Here is a 16239-nt window from a genome sequence, read left to right on the forward strand (position 1 = left end):
TTCATACATATATATATATATATATATATATATATATATAAAACAAAAAGTACCGATAAGAATACTGTTAAAGTACCGAACTGATAAGCAGTATCGATAAGAGTAGTAATACCGTTAAAACTTTAACGATACCCATCCCTAGTCATAAAGGGTTTTTATAAATAAATGGGTTTCTTGCAACTAGCTGCAGACCTCTGCTCCAGTCTTGGCACCCTAAAGGTGGAGATCCATAAGTAATTTCCTTCATCATCAAGGGTATTGTTTGCAGGTTAACTGTGTGTGATTGCAGCTCTGTTGTAAAGGTCATAGGTTGCCAGTCTGAAGATTCCCCACTGTTCAGCAAGTAAACGGAACGAAATGAAGAAGAGGCAAGACAACTTATTGGTGGCTTGTGGAATGAATGCCAACTTCCAACTGTGAACATCGTGTGTGCATGCTTTTGTGCTTACAGATTGGTTAAAATGTATAACTTTAGTTGCCTCATCACTATTAATATTACTTACATAGGGTTAGGGGTTAGTTCTAAATCCCAAGCCATATCTAGGGACCAGAATATCATGTAGACATAGACTTTAAAGAGCCTAAACCACCTACCAATGAATAAAATATGAAAATGTAGCTCATCACATATATATAACCAAACATTTTTACAATATTTTACAATTCTCTTTTAATGCAAGCCATGGAAATCCTATGAAACATTGATACAGTTCTCTGCCTCTGTTCTTTATTTTGAGAAATGTTTCAACACGATAATTGCTAAAGTGCTGTGAAGTGTTTGTTCGAAATTCCTCAGGTGGATGCAGGAGAGAGTCCAAAATATTTGCAACATTCCTCTTGACATAACTGGAACGAAAAACTGTGTTTCCAAAGCTTCAGTCCTCTCTTCCTTTTTGAAGTAGTTAATCACCCTACAGGGGTCAAGACAGCAACTGCCTACACAAAGTCCAAGAAATCAAGGACATTGAAAATACACAGAACTTTAAAACTTTTAAACAGAAACAAGAGAGAGCGAGAGTTTGCGACTGATGAGTCAGTATTTTTAGAACAAACAATTAAGTGTCTAGCATGTGACAATAAACCTGACTACTCATTCCTGGTACTCTGAGATGCACACTTTTACATACACACACACTGAAGAAATGTACAGCCCATAGTCAAGACTAAATATTATTCCCTCAGATTTTCTTACATTTGAGCTCTAAAGGATGATTTATACTTCTGCATCAGACCTACGCCTTAGGCTATGCTTCAGTTTTCATTTATACTTCTGCGTCGTTGTCCGCTTCGACGTGCAGTACACATGCAAACCGCTAGTCAGCAGTGTCCACGGGCATGTTGCTGGTGTAACCCGCAGTACCACGGCAAAAGCCAAAGAAGAAGCGGCTCATCGGAGAAGCATTATAGCCATGATGGCGGCAAATAAATATCAAATCATTATTTAAAACTACCAAAAGGAGACAACAACGGAACAGGAGAAGATGGCATTCTTTCAATCTCCACAAGGACTTGTACCATGGCAGATCAACATTGTTTGTCGCGGACAACTACTGATGTATAATGCTATGTAAACTTATTCTTTGCTTTGTTTTATTTTATATAAGGAGGTGTAACATTAAAATATATTAAAGTGCACATAAACACACACAAAACTCAAGTACATACGGAGGGAGGGGTTCTAGCAGACCAATCACAGTGCTTGCGGTCCGCGCAGAATTGAAATATTAAAGCGCTGTTAGATTTTTGGAGAGGTGCACATCTACGGCGTAGGGTGTGTGTCTATGCAAAGGCTATGGCGTAGGTTCGATGCAGAAGTATAAATTGGGCTTAAGGGCCACATACACACTGCAGTTTAATATGGTTGTCAGTCACTGCTTATTAATGTTATATACTTGTGGCACTAGTATGAGTCATGTTACTGAATTATAAAACATTCAGTAACTATACACAAACGAGCCAAAAATGATTAATCAGACACCAACACTGCACAGCAATACTACTAAAAAGCTAAACATTATTATTGCAACAATTGTGTTACAGGAAACAGAATGTTACTCATTAGTAGAAACTGGAATTACTAACCTATTTGATCATTTTCTGTTTATGTATTTCTAGTCAATTTTCCATGAAGACAAAATGCAACTGACCCTTCGCAGGGAATTAATTGACAGGCGAAGTGACACGATAGAAAGAACTAAAATGAAGAAACAAGATACCTTCTGATGTTCATTCATGTTTATTTCATGCTATAACTAGCAAAGAGGAAGAGATGATTGGTTCATGTGATGCTTGAACTGAGACGCTACTTCAATCCATCACAACATCTATTGTTTGACTTTCTTTAAAAAAAAAAAGACAAAATTTGAAAGCTGAGACTTTGTTTCATACCTAAAGCAACCTGCTCTTGTCTTGTCTGTCGGTGCGTTGCCAGTGTGTGAGAACATGATGTGTGGCGTGAAAGCACCATGGCTTGTCAGACATAGCAACAGTAACTAATAGGGGCAGGTCTTTGCGAAGAGTCAATTTAATATTTTCATATTTATAATGTTGCAAACCCTATGCTACCCTCAGTACCCTCAGTTTGAAAACCTCTGAATTAGTGGATTTGCTTTCATAGTAACACTCAAAACCCAAGACTAAAGACCAAAACTGCAAAAGATTTCTCTTTATAACTAAATGGTTGTTCACTTTTAACCAGGCAGACTGAAATGGGTTTAAGCAAGCAGGAATCTCCCTAAAAGCAAAGCACTTCTGTGCCATCTTAAAGTTGAGGTATAATGGAAGTAGCAACAGATCATTTCTCCTGCATTGTGATAAAGAGTTAAAGGGGTCATATGATGCGATTTAAATTTTTTCTTTCTCTTTGGAGTGTTACAAGCTCTTGGTGCGCTGTGGATCACCGGATCGGCTTTCACCGTGGATGAAGCAGAGTCCAGCCCGGGGTCGTCACATGTGGTTGCCGCAAGCCTTCCGGACGCTCCTTCGTCGAATCCGCTGGCCGCGCCATTCTCCAAGCCCGCCACCTCTGCTCACTCTAGCCCTCCAACTGTTCCTCACTCTAACCCCCGGCCTCTGCTCACTCTAGGCCGCCGCCGCTCACTCTGGGCCACCGTGTGTGACGCTGTGTTTCGTTGTGAAAGCGAAACTACTTTATTTGGCCTTCCAAAAATGGACACGACTAGAAATCAGTGGTTAAGTTGTATTTACAACACTGTTCCAGAACACTTCAACCCAAATATTCAGATGTGTGCAGCACATTTTATGGAGGACTGTTTCCTGATCCTGGGAGAGTAGACTACAATGCCGGCTGTTCTGACACACAGACTGTAAGTACGTTTTTTTATATTTAAAGAGTTTTTATATTTTATATTTTTTATATTTAAAGCGAGTTTTTTGGGCAGTGTAGAGTAGGGCTTGTTGTTTGTCATTTCTCCGATCACAAATGCAGACATGGTTTTATGTTTACGCGGCGAGATGCAACGCAACACGTAAAAAGACAGTATAAGTCATTATAATCCATAATTATGTCCACACTATATGCAACGAATGCCTCGTTTATAATGGGTTTTCATGTTTTTGGATCATCGCTCCGGCCTGACAGGGCATCATCACAGTATGGTAGGGGCGTAACATTTCCGTCACACGCTTGAGGTATTCGGCCAATCATAACGCACTGGATAGCTGGCCAATCACAGCACACCTCGCTTTTTAAGACCGATGAGCTTTGTAAAAATCGACGAGCTTCAGAAAGGCGGGGCATAGAGGAGAAACAATAATGTACAGTATGTGGCAAATAATGTGTTTTTTTAACCTTAAACCGCATAAACACATTTCATTACACCAAATACACAAAATAATGTTCTTTTTAGCAACATCATATGACCCCTTTAAACAGGTTATCAAAAAGGAAAAAATGCAGGGTGGGACTTAGCTCTATCCATCCGTTTTTGATTGGATGGAGGCAGATTTGAATGTGAGCTAGCAGTCGATTGTAAGGGGTGGGTTTAGAATACTTCACCAGCAACAAGTCTGACGTTTCACCGCCGGAACATCAAGTAAGGACATTTTGATTGTTCACAATTTGATCAAAAATGTGCATTTAGACAATAGATAAGGTGAATTTCCATTTCATGGCAATTTTAGAACTACCAGATATCTTGGGATGGATGAATGGACCAAGGAATAGCAGACTGATTTTTCTTTCTTCTGTGTGTACATTATACTACAGGGCTTAACTATAGGAATGTAATCACAAGTCCTGACGTGTGTGCACATTATGAAACAGCCAATCACTTCTTCTATAGAGCGATAAAAACTACTTGTACACTACAGACTGCATAAAGCAATTTCTAATACTAGCCATAACCAGTCCATTTATATGAAATGATCAAAATAATCAAATAATTATAGTCTGGGCTGAGCAGGAGTGGAGGAAGCACAGTCTGGGGAAACTGACTCACTAAGGCAGACCAACCCAGGCTTTCTCAGCATTCTCTCTCTGATATAAACTCACATTTCATACCTAGAGCCCCAGAAGTCTTGTATGATCGGTCTTCATGTGAGGCCAAATATAGTACGCACTCACACACATAGGAGTTTCATTTAAATACTGTGAGATTACAAGCCTGTGCACATGAGAAAGGAAAACATGTTGCATGGGACATCAACTATCACATGGACACAATATAACACAAACAGCCCATGGTACAAATGCTGATGCCAATTTACGCCATTTCTACTAACAAAACACACACTGTTTTTTGTGAAAAACAGGTCACATTCGCTGACAGCTGTGCCACAAAAAGCAGAAAATGTCAGCCTTCAGAAAGTAGTACAAAAATAGAGATATGAGGATGTTAAACCTGTTCATATCAACAGATTAAAAGTAAACCATTATCAAATGTATCCAATCTTAAAATGAGAGGCATTTAAAAATGGCAACAAAAAAACAGACATCTAAATTAAGGAGATAAGAAAAAAGACAGCGGAAATGATGATCAGGAGCCAGAGGGTCCTGTTTCACAAGTTTCAGCCAAAAAAAATGCTGTTATCGGTTAGCTTGTTTACAATTTATTGAGCCTTGTCTGGCAATGTGTTGTGCCATCCATTACAAGGCATCTAAAAGCACATCAGAATGCGAGAGGCCCTGCACTGTCCTTTGGAAACACAGAGAGAACACACAGTCCATTAGCGCCACACAGCCAATTAGCAAACAAGAGTGATGTACCCTTGCTTTATTACACAACTTGACCTTACAGTATGATACTTGGGAAGTCTCTGCATTACTTGATGGTCTTTCCAATGTGCAGTGATGGTAATAGCTCAGAGATATGAGCTGTTTATGCTGCACACATTTACTTCTGGTAAACAAAAACAAAAATACCTGGGGTATGGAAGGATACAGGTCTTACTATATGTGCTTCTGGATCAATATAAAATATGGTAAGGTCACATTTTTAGAAAAGAAATACAAATTTACCCTCAAACTTTTCATTGCTATATACATAGATGTAAAACATTATTTTGAGGTTCATATTTACTTTCCATTATTCACAAAGTTGATTATTAGATTCTTGTTACTGCGACACTGCATTTTTATATCCGATAAAAAGTTTTTTATCTAATTTTAAATTAGTTTGGATTAGAATTAGATTTGGATTAGATTAGATCAGATTGGTTTACATTAGATTTTATGCTTAATTAATTAATTTTCTTAAAACAAATTCTTTAAAAAGACTTACTTAAATGTATTTATTTATTTGAGTTTACATTTTTTTAAATGTCTCTCCAATCGTGTGGTCCACTTAAACGCCTCCCCTATCTTACAAGTGACTGTAAACTTACATTCAGATCTGCCTCCAACCAATCGATGACCAATGGATAGAAGCAAGTACCTGCCTTTTTTAAGGGGTATCTGTTGATACTTCTATTGCATTGTAATTTTAACCATAAGACCATGATTTTTATAGCTTTTCTCATCTTATCATGCACTAAAAATACTATTTTTAACCACAAAAAATGTCTCCCCATTTTTCTTTAGTTGGTCAGCAAGCATTAGCTCCACTGTCTTATGAGACTGCTGTAAAATAACCAATCACAAACAATGACTAAACATGCAAACATGAGCAAGGCTAGGAAGCCAGTCTGTGCTCACAATTTCACCTCATTCTGCAAAGTCTCATCAGAGGGTGTGCGATTATGAGACTGTTATCAATGTCCCTCACACACCCTGCTAGCACCAAAATTAGCATCACACAGTTCCACTATCTGAACAACATGTAAAACAAACTAGTCATCAAGTAACAGTAGCTGGATTAAATTAGTGATTGGTAGTAGTATCCAAACAACACAGTTGACAGATGCAGGTCAACTATGTGGAAAGTTAGTGGAAAAGGTACACTTATATGAAGAATGACACATTATGCTCTCTTTGTTCTGTGTACTTGTTCAAGATATTGTGTGTCTAATCAACACAGATCAAATTCACTGCAGATCTTCACTGTAAACAGCTTTAGTTGAGTCATGATGCCTTCATATCCTGGTAGGTGACATTAAAAATAACTGAATGAGAATAAATATAGGCCATGAAAGATAAACTAAAGCTGAACCAACGAACCTAAAATACTACAGGCTTGTTGATTTCGTCTCATAACATCCTTTTTAAAATGTCAACCGTTTAACTGACATTTAACTTTAATCTGTGGTTTGCAAATGTAGCTCAATCTGGTTAAAAACTTGTAACTCCGCAAGAAGGGGCTATGCTAATTTGGTGGCAACTTTTAATTTATTTCTCCCATAACTACTCCAATCAAAACAAATGTGTCATCGAGCTCTGACGCAGAAATTCATGTTATGAAAAAGCAAAATGCCAACTGTTTTGAGAAGTTAATGACCTGGTTTACTTCCCTAAATACAATGGACAGCAACAACACAACACAGTATTCACGGCTCTTTTGGTTTGTTTTCAAATAAAGAGCGTTATTCATTATACTCAAATATCCGCCTGCTCTCCGGGAGCCGTGCAGCGGGACATGTGAGAGGAATACTAACTAAAACTTTCTCTAAACCGCTACCGAGCACCAACTTTACCAGCCTGACAACTTGAATGGAAGATTTCCTGGCAAGTCTCTGAGTGAGAAGTTAAGGGAACAAGGAGAACAGGCTCTCCGGGAACCTTTGAACCAAAATGTCACATCGCACCCCGAGCCCGGTAGCCTCCGGTACGGTTAATGAAGACTTACCGGAGTGTTGGCCCGATGCAGTTAGTGTCTGTGCTCTCAATCTCACGCAGGATTCGCTCGTGCTCTGCCGCTGTCTCGGCGCTCGCCATCTTCCATATCCTCGCGACGCGCACTGGAGAACTGTGTGTGTGTGTGTGTGTGTGTGTGTGTGTGTGCAGTCACTTTTTTGTTTGTGCACTTTAGTTTTTGTTGTCACCTTCATGTAAATCTTCAGGAATACATTTTTGTTCAAAGGACCTTGAACTTTGCATTTCGTTTTGTGTGCGGATTTTTTGCCTTTGCCTTTTTGTATTTTTCTCTATTGATTTAATCTACTTTAGCCATTATAAACATTTTCTTTTTATTTTACTTAATTAGCGCAGAATTTTTTTTCCTATTTTTTCCCAGTAAATTTATTGCATTATTATCGCAGTCATTATCATAAAAAGCAAACGTTTTATCATTATAGATGTATTTTCAATGCCACTATTGACTGACATCAATTTCTGAATAATAACCGTTGTCCATAGCAAAAACTCTTTAACTGCCACTCTCCTGATAAACGAAAATAAAAATAATAAAATTATTTCAAGTCATCCGTTTTTCATATTCATTTATTTGGTAAATGAGGGTCCATTATTTTTAAAGTGGTTTTCTATCAAAAAAATTATTTAGGGCTGAAACGTTTATTAAATACAACAACGCCTGTGTTTATTTCAATGAATGTTTTATTGTTTACAAGTGTCCTGCACTGTGGGAGTTGGAGGTGATTTGCTGTTGCGCTTCTACTCCCCACATCACGGGTTCGTGTGAGGAACAGAGCCTGTCCAAAACACAGACCCATATCAGCCGGAAGACTGTAAGCAGGACGCCGACAGACTCCAAAATCGGTGGGTAACTCGATAGTTTAAATATTAATAATTAAACAAAAACAAAACGCGATTTTGAAAACACTACAAAGCAGGGCTGAAACTTAAAAAAGTGATCAACCCGCGGTCGTCAGACGGTAACGTTACAACCTCTGTTTAAGGGTTTGGGGTGGCACTGAGCCTCAAAGTTGTAAACAGAAGTTTCCTCTTGATCCCCGTTTTTATATGTGACCGTGTGAGATTACAACCGTATCTTGAAATGTAATCATTATGACACGTAACTCGATAAGCATAGGTAACTTAGTTAGCATTTGCAGAACTATATTTAAAAAACCTGGTATTGGTAATATTGTTATTGTTATGTTTATTGTCAGATAATGCAGGTTATTTCTTTGAAGTCAGCTTTGAGAAATATGTCTGTGGTCAGTTTTCACTATAAACGTCTGTCTCGAGAAAGTCTGTCTGAGTTCAGACCATAACACTGGTTTGTTTCGTTTTTTTGGTGGTGGTGGCTCAAGAGTGAAATACTGCGCAACAGTGTTGCCTATATTAATCAAGCAGTATTGCACTGTTTGCCTCATCTTTACCGGTAGCTTATGAGGTTATATTGTTGATCCTGACTCTGCTCTTAGTTGATCTGTTTGAGGATAAGCTATTTCATAATGTGAAATAACACACAAACAGCAACATGTTTCCATTTACCTAAATGGCATATTTAGAAATGTGCATAAATGAAAATGTAATTAATCAAGTTTTTCTTTTAACTTGCAGTTTAATCATGGCACAAATGTTCAGTATCTCGGACAATGAGTCAGAGACCGAGACATCGGAAGACTGTGAGGAATCGGGCCAGGTGAAAAATAACAGTGGATCACCACAGAGAACGCAGCATCTCGCTGTGCCTGGTAGGCTGAAAGGTGAGTCAGTCTCAGGGGCCTGTAGGATAGTTACAAGAACACACGTCATTTCTGTTGTATCCTGGATACACGGCACAGCAGACCACAATTACAAGCAAATACAAGAATGTAGTACATTGTACATTCGAAGCCACTCTGTGGTGGCATTGGTTTTAGCTTTTAAAACCAATAATGGATCAAATTTATTTCACATTAAGAGATACTTTAAATGTATTCTAACGTAAGGTCTGATCTGATCGGGTACCATTCAATATCAAATGTCATTGTAGGAGAACAACTAGGGAGACACCGGAATCTTTCCATGAATGATGAGGACCTGCTGGAGACCGGGGCAGCAGATGAAGGCGATTTGGTTGGAGGTGATCCTTTCAGGCCTAGATCCCGCTCGGCTCCTCCTGCTTTGTGGGCAGCTAAGAAATATGGCCAACAGCTAAGGAGAATGAGTGATGAGTTTGACATCCTCCTTGATAAAGGGGTAAGGAAACCTAGTTCCATTAATAGTGATCAACATGCAAGGTAAACTAAAACTCTGTTTTACCTACTTATTAAGCCATGGAAAATTAAAATGATTTTCTTATCTTGCATCTCTTACAGATGAAGAGGGTGAAGAGTGCAGGAACAACACGTCAGATGCGGCAGTCCCCCAGCTGGTTGGCCTTCCTTTGGAGTCACAAAGAGTCTGATGCTGAGTCACGCCCCGCTGAGTGACTGACAGTGAATGAATGACGGAAGAAGAGAGAAAAGAGGACTACTGTACATAACAATTGGTGGCAGAAAAAAAGGATGCACTGCTGTGAAGAGAAGGGATAATTCCATCGACTGGTTTTAAACCCTTTTCATGAACTGCACTGGGGACCCTTGACTGTGGAAAAGCATAATCGGTTTCTCACTGGCATGTGCTAGCCCACAAAAATGACAAAACCGGAGAATCTCCAATTTTCTTTGAGCTCTGGGAATATTACGCAGTAAATCTCATGAATGTGAGAAAGCTGGATATCAGCTTGTTCAAATCATAGACTTCCTGTCACTCTGCCACATCGGTTTTCATATTCAGATGAAATCAAAAGACGTTGAAGGTATTTTATTATACATTACCTGAATTTGTAACTATTTTTAGAGCGTCAGCTGTAAATAAAATCAGTTTTTACTGTAAAGGGACTTTGGCCATTTTGAAGAATCCTTTTGCTTTAATACCATCTCTTGAGTCATAAAAATCTACAGGAAGTTTCTACAACTAATAAGCACAAAAGCTTAAAAACAAGAATGGGTCTAAATACCCAAGAGAGCAGGGGACACAATCAAACATTACTGGTATTACTTGAACATAACATATTTTCAATGCCTTGTAACTTTCCTATTAATTAAAAACAACATTTTATTGTGATGTCATTGTTTGTACTAACTGATATAGCCTAATAAGAATGAATAAATCACTTTCAGCACGGTTGTTCTTCTTTCTGAAACGTAAAATGTAAGTACTGTTCTTCATGTAATAGAATTTGGCAATATATCAAACTGCAGTTGTTTACTTGAGCATTAGTCACACTCTACTCCTTTGTTTTATGTGAGGTGCAAATTGTAAACAGGTTGAACTTGGACATGCGGCTTAAAGAAAAAATCCTGCCACTATTACAGAGTTAACTGGTTTAATATACTGTTTGCATCAGAACATCTCTTACAGTTCCCTTTCAAATGGTCAAGCAAAAGATAAAGTAGCAAGCTAACCATAAAATAAAGAGCCATGTAGATTATGCTGTGGGATTTAAATTTGTAAATCTGAACAACCTTGGAACTTCGGTAAGTCAAAAATTCATTTGAGTTTTTGTCAATGAGTTGTCTTTAAGACACTTGTGTTGGATCCCAGCAGAACTTCTCCCCGCAATCAAGAGCGGAGAGCTTTTCCACATCCTCCTCGCTAATCTCAAAGTCAAACAGACGCCCATTCTCCTCCACACGTTCTGGCTGACGCGATTTTGGCAGTACTGGAATGTACTGTTGTACGGCCCACCTCAGCAACACTTGGGCTGATGTCCTCCCATACTTTTTTGCTAAATCCAGAACCACATGGTCTGATGGTAGAAGCCCTGTTCCAAGAGATGAGTATGCCTGAAAACACACCCCTCTTTCCTTGCAAAGTGTCCTCAGGTCCTTTTGAACCAGCTTTGGGTGGAACTCCACCTGAAGAACTGCTGGGGGCACTTTACAGCTCTTCAGTAGCTCCTGCATGTGCTCTACTGTGTAATTAGACACCCCAATGGCCCGAAATTTTCCTTCTGAGTAGAACTCCTCCAAGACTGTCCAGCTCTGAGCACGGTTTTCAGGGTTTCGTTTATCCCCCGCTGGCAGCCCCTGAGTACCTGGCCAATGAATAAGATATAGGTCAATGTAGCCCAATCCCAATTGCCCCAGGCTCCTCAGGCAACCATCTCTGGCTTTGGACCCCTGATCTTTGGGACCCAGTTTACTAGTAATAAAAACATCTTCTCGAGAGAGGCCATGCTTGGGCAGCAGGCAACAGAGGGCATGACCTAATTGTGCTTCATTATGGTACACTGCCGCAGTGTCAAAGGCACGGTAACCAGCTGTCAAAGCTGCATCCACAGCATTATAAGTGTCCTCTTGACCCTGCAAACGGAAAGTGCCCAGTCCCAACAGAGGCATCCGAGTCCCAGTGTTGAGAAGTACAGACGGCTGAGGGTCAGTCATTTGGAGAGAAGAGGGAGACTATGAAAGCTGTAGTGCATAAAGAAGTGAAGAAGCATGTGCATTAAGAATAATATATTTAATTATGCATTGAGATGATAAATTGGAGTAACAGAGACATAAACTCACCCTGCAGGGGGTTTTTTTGAAAATGAAAAAAACAAACAGGCGCCAGTGAATTCAACACGGTCAGGGTTCGATGATCTGTTCCACGTAAATAACAATACTAATCTAGCTACGTTCTACCTGTAACGAGTAAAAGCGATAAACTTTCACATACAGCCTTATCTATGTCAACTGCTGTACAACCCGCTCAACCTAACTTGATCATGTGACAATAAAGGGGCGGGACATATGCGACATGCATTCTCAGTGGATGCATGTCGCATTTGACCAATCAGAGTAGGCTTTCATGACCTGAGGGCGGGACCACTGACATCGCTTGACAGGCCCGCGCTCTTTTTCAACATTCTAAAACAGTTGGCGCGAAATACTTGAGGCGTTACGGTAACTTATACTTTTGCCCCCGAGTGTTTATTAACCATGTCATTTCCATTTATAAATGTAAAAAAAAAAAAATGTAAACGATTCTGTGTTGGTTTTATAAATTACAGAAACTCAGGGAATTGATCATTTGTCCTAGCAAGCTGGAGTTGTTTAGTAATCTAGATTTCTGTAAACTATACACATATAAGCATAAGACATACATTTATCATATAGGTAATACCATACTTCTTGTTTAATATTTTTCCAGTGAAGGTTCCATTTCTACTCCAACGAGCAACAATGTCAATCCAGGCCTTCTCCTTCCCTGTGCCTGAGACCAGATTTTTTCAGGCTGGACAACAAGTCTTCAAATTCAAGATAAGAAGAGGAGACATGAGCAGGCAAGACCATACAAGCTTATTTTATTTGTTTAATATAAAGTATGCTATATTATTTTGAATACGTTTAGGATTTTTACCTTTACAATATACCTTTACCTTTACAATATAGCCTACCTTTTGATATTAGTTTTAAAAAAGAGGTAATTTCTCTAGAAATAGCCTATCTGATTTGGATATTGTCTTTTATAGCGTTCATGAGGAAGAAATGCTGTATGGAGCGCTAGTCAGTGAGGAGCTGGAGGTTTTTTAAGACCAGGATTATCATTTTGGATTTGATTTAGTAAACCTTGGGAAGATTTCATTCCTAATCTGATTTTGTTTTGCAGAATGCTGTGCGTGCGGTACTTGCAAACCTGGATGGTCTTCACCCCTTCACCACCCAGCATTTCAACATTTTTCCCTGTATGCTTCTCTTAATTTAACTTTACCCAAAAATGAAATTGTCGTTCCGAACCTGTAGAGCTGTTATCTTTCTTCTGCAGAACACAGAAGACATTTTGAAGAATGTCAGGACCCAAACAGTTCTGGTTACCTTTGACTTCCATTTTATGGAAAAAGACATTTTGTAAATAACATTTTTTTGTATGTTCCACAGACGAAAAAAAAGTAATACATGAGGTTAAGTAAATAATAACCAAAGTTCCATTTTATTGAACTATCCCTTTAAATGTATGAAAGAACTCAGGGAGTCCTGACCTTGACTCTGTTTTAAAATGTTTGTCATTTTAATAAAAACTGAATTGCTGTTGCATTCAGAGTCAGTTAAACTAAAGGTGATAACTACAATTTATACAAATAATGGACCATTACTTCCCTTGACAACACACCACACTTACAGACAAAAGTAAATGGGAACAAGTGTCCAAAATGAAGTTCATGAAAGAGGATGTAAAACTGTCTCCATACCCCTTCCTAATCACGCTGTATGTGGAGTATCGTGAACCAGCCTTTCCATATGCAGGTGGGAGTCCTCTCAATATCACCTTTTCACTATGACACATGCTTTAAATTAACTATAGTCTTTGACTCTTGTTCAGCAGTGAAAAATACCAACGCCTGGAACACACCGGTGAGTGTCTTTTGTTAAATATTAATTTCTTAAGTTATGTTGAAATTATTTTGTGGTAAAAATTCCATACGTAATGTTTTGCCATGGTGCTTGATTCCTATCATTGTGATTGTCAGAAGCTGATGAAAGTAAATGTAAATGCCCACAGGAGAAACAGTCTATATTGAAAAGTCCACAGTGTGCCAGTGAGCCAATGAGGACAGACCAAACCACTGCAATGGATCATCCAAAAGAGGGCACTATGAACCAACACAAGGATAATAAGCAAACCCCAGAGTGCTTTCAGTAAGTGTGTTTATGTGCTGCATGAGGTAATAAATCAATGTCAAGTCTTGTCCTTCACCTATGCAAATCTGTCTTTCCCTCAAAGTGTATTTAGTTGTTTTTTTCCAACACTTGTAGTGTCATTTTAATACTTCTTTTAAAGTCCTTGCTGGATGCATAATGTCACGATGCAACATAAATGGAAATAAAATAATAATGAATAAAACAACAATTAGAACAGGCCCAAATTTCACCACATGACTCGTATACAGTAAACAGATGCCAATCAATTTTAAATAAAAGGCCATTCGGAGTGATGATGAAACCAAGCCATACAATTATAGGATGGTGTTTATAAATACGTTTCATGGGACCTTGCTGTCAGACAGACACAAGGAGACATTTGTGGGATTTTCCACTTTGTTTTCAGTGATGGTTGATAAACTGATAAGATTGCTGACCCGAGTGATGAGGTGTTGAGTCACATGCAGCAGTTATGAAACAGCAGAGCAGAGGAGCCTGAGCATGGGGCGCCATCTCAGTGAAGCTGTCACTCAATCTGCAGGCAGAACATAATAATTTAGCTGTTAAAATAACATCCCATCTCATCCAATTCCTCCGCATAGAAAGAGATGCACAAATCAATAAGCCAGCGGAGAACAGAATTTGACATGTACTTTTAATTCCGTCATGTCCTCATTTTGTTTGTGGTGGGCGATGAGAAAATGATGATGTTGGTTCATTCTGGCGAGGACTCCAGTAATTCGGTGGAGTTTACACAACTCAAAAATAGACGTCTGTTCATAGGGAATTTGTGTGTATGTGTGCAAGCCCTCAGGCTCATACGCTTGCAGACTTGCCTAAAACAGGGCTTTTGTTTTTATGTTAAATGTGCTGGAAAAGGGAACAGGAATTAGATATGTCAAAAAAAAGAGAACAAATAGATCTTTCTCTCTTTCAGGGAGTCCCCTTCCTCGGCCAATGGTGCAGAAGAGATGGTTTGTGGCAGTGAGGTTAGTGGATGAACGTGTGTGTTTTGGGGAGCCAGTTTTTCTCTCCATCACTTACACACACACTGTCTCAATTGTTAATCATTTTTAATAGCCCCTGCAGGGTGCACAATCTGACATATTAGCTCATTCGGGTGGCATAACTACTCCATTATGTTAATTATAGCAGCTGATAAAAATAAAAAACCTGTTTCAGGTACTTTTCATTTGTGAGCACATCCAGCATTGGTATGTTCTTGATTTCTCTCTCTCGTTTCTATTCTGTTGTAGATTCATGCTGATTCACATGTGACTTGTCCACCAGCACCAGATGTGCATGATGGTAAACTCCATATTCAACATATCAGTGTCTTTCCTAATATATTAGTGATCCAACCCAAATAAGCATTTTGAATCCCACAATTCTGCTCACAATTTCTTTCTGTTATTAGTCATCAAATCACTTTCCTTTTTTAGGTTTAATGGGATAGTTCACCCAGAAATGAAAATTCTGTCATCATTTACTTACCCTCTTGTCATTCCAAACCTGTATGCACAAAAGAAGATATTTTGAAGAATGTTGGTAATCAAAAAAAAAATGAAATACTATGGAAGTCAAGGGCTACCGTCAACTGTGAAGGGTGAATAAATGATGTAAATGATGACAAAATGTTCATTTTTGGGTGAACTATTCATTTAACTATCAAATAATCAGATAAAGTTAGTTGGCAATGGGCTTTCGATGGCCAATGCTAATAACAGTATCTAGAAAGCTGGGTGGCCAATGGCATAGAAGAACTCAGTGCTAGCAAATGAGATGAACGTTTATTTTTTACACAACATTTACTCAAAATTCATAAACGAATGATAATCAAGCTTATTCATTGGCAAAGTCGTCAGTAGAATCTGTAAGTGACTAGTGGTGGGCAAACATGTAACAAAGTTACTTATCATTAGTTAAAAAATAATGAAACTGTTGAAGTAAAATCTAATGATTTTTAATCTTATGGGCTTTTTAACACATTGTTTAGCTGCCCCTGAAAGTCCTGACCCAAATTCAACAACTGGACAGAACACTGGGATCATTACTAGAATGGCCAGGTGAGATATTGAAGTGTTTGAATCTGCATAAAGTTCTGAGATTTAAAAAACTCAGAATGGACTTATTATCTGCGTGTTCTTCATAATGTTTTCACAGCTCGCTGTTTCCCTTCTCTCTGTTCTTCCGTAAGAGTCCTGCAAATTAAAAAAAACCAAACCATCGTTCCTTGACACTTACAGAGAAGAAAGAAAAAGCTGTTTAAGGTTTTGAATAGCACCT

At 38.7% G+C, this 16239-nt stretch overlaps 4 protein-coding genes across 7 annotated transcripts in view; 2 read left to right on the forward strand and 2 right to left on the reverse strand.

Moving 5' to 3' along the window:
• Positions 1–7356, reverse strand: part of exoc6b (exocyst complex component 6B) — a 113756-nt gene extending 106400 nt beyond the window's left edge. For both annotated transcript variants that reach the window (XM_016246614.1, XM_016246623.1), the window contains exon 1: positions 7242–7356. In XM_016246614.1, coding sequence (XP_016102100.1) covers positions 7242–7330 — 89 coding nt within the window. In that variant the 5' untranslated portion in view covers positions 7331–7356. The remainder of the gene's footprint in view (positions 1–7241) is intronic.
• Positions 7357–7988: 632 nt separating this feature from the next.
• On the forward strand, positions 7989–10070 carry badb (BCL2 associated agonist of cell death b). 3 transcript variants are annotated; one of them, XM_016246651.1, is made up of 4 exons: positions 7989–8114; positions 8861–9006; positions 9276–9481; positions 9601–10070. In XM_016246651.1, the coding sequence occupies exons 2-4, from the start codon at positions 8868–8870 to the stop codon at positions 9712–9714; spliced, it is 459 nt and encodes a 152-aa protein (XP_016102137.1). In that variant the 5' UTR covers positions 7989–8114; positions 8861–8867; the 3' UTR covers positions 9715–10070. The 3 variants fall into 3 exon arrangements, with proteins under 3 accessions (XP_016102137.1, XP_016102129.1, XP_016102144.1); XM_016246643.1 differs by having other exon boundaries at positions 7990–8110; XM_016246658.1 differs by lacking the exon at positions 7989–8114 and adding an exon at positions 8148–8226.
• Positions 10071–10095: 25 nt separating this feature from the next.
• LOC107562069 (glyoxal reductase) lies at positions 10096–12026 on the reverse strand. Its single transcript, XM_016246632.1, has 2 exons — positions 11839–12026; positions 10096–11739 (listed from the first exon to the last, which is right to left on the reverse strand). Exon 2 carries the CDS (start codon positions 11710–11712, stop codon positions 10846–10848), a length of 867 nt encoding a protein of 288 aa, XP_016102118.1. The 5' UTR covers positions 11713–11739; positions 11839–12026; the 3' UTR covers positions 10096–10845.
• A 469-nt stretch (positions 12027–12495) lies between these two features.
• Positions 12496–16165, forward strand: LOC107563066 (membrane-anchored junction protein). The gene is made up of 10 exons (XM_016247854.1): positions 12496–12596; positions 12786–12837; positions 12923–12998; positions 13435–13557; positions 13637–13665; positions 13814–13950; positions 14891–14942; positions 15210–15261; positions 15950–16019; positions 16117–16165. Exons 1-10 carry the CDS (start codon positions 12496–12498, stop codon positions 16163–16165), a joined length of 741 nt encoding a protein of 246 aa, XP_016103340.1.
• The last annotated feature ends 74 nt before the right edge of the window (positions 16166–16239 follow it).

The sequence above is a fragment of the Sinocyclocheilus grahami genome, unplaced genomic scaffold (genome assembly GCF_001515645.1).
Source record: "Sinocyclocheilus grahami isolate Dianchi unplaced genomic scaffold, SAMN03320097.WGS_v1.1 scaffold24.1, whole genome shotgun sequence".
Classification (NCBI taxonomy): Eukaryota; Metazoa; Chordata; class Actinopteri; order Cypriniformes; family Cyprinidae; genus Sinocyclocheilus; species Sinocyclocheilus grahami.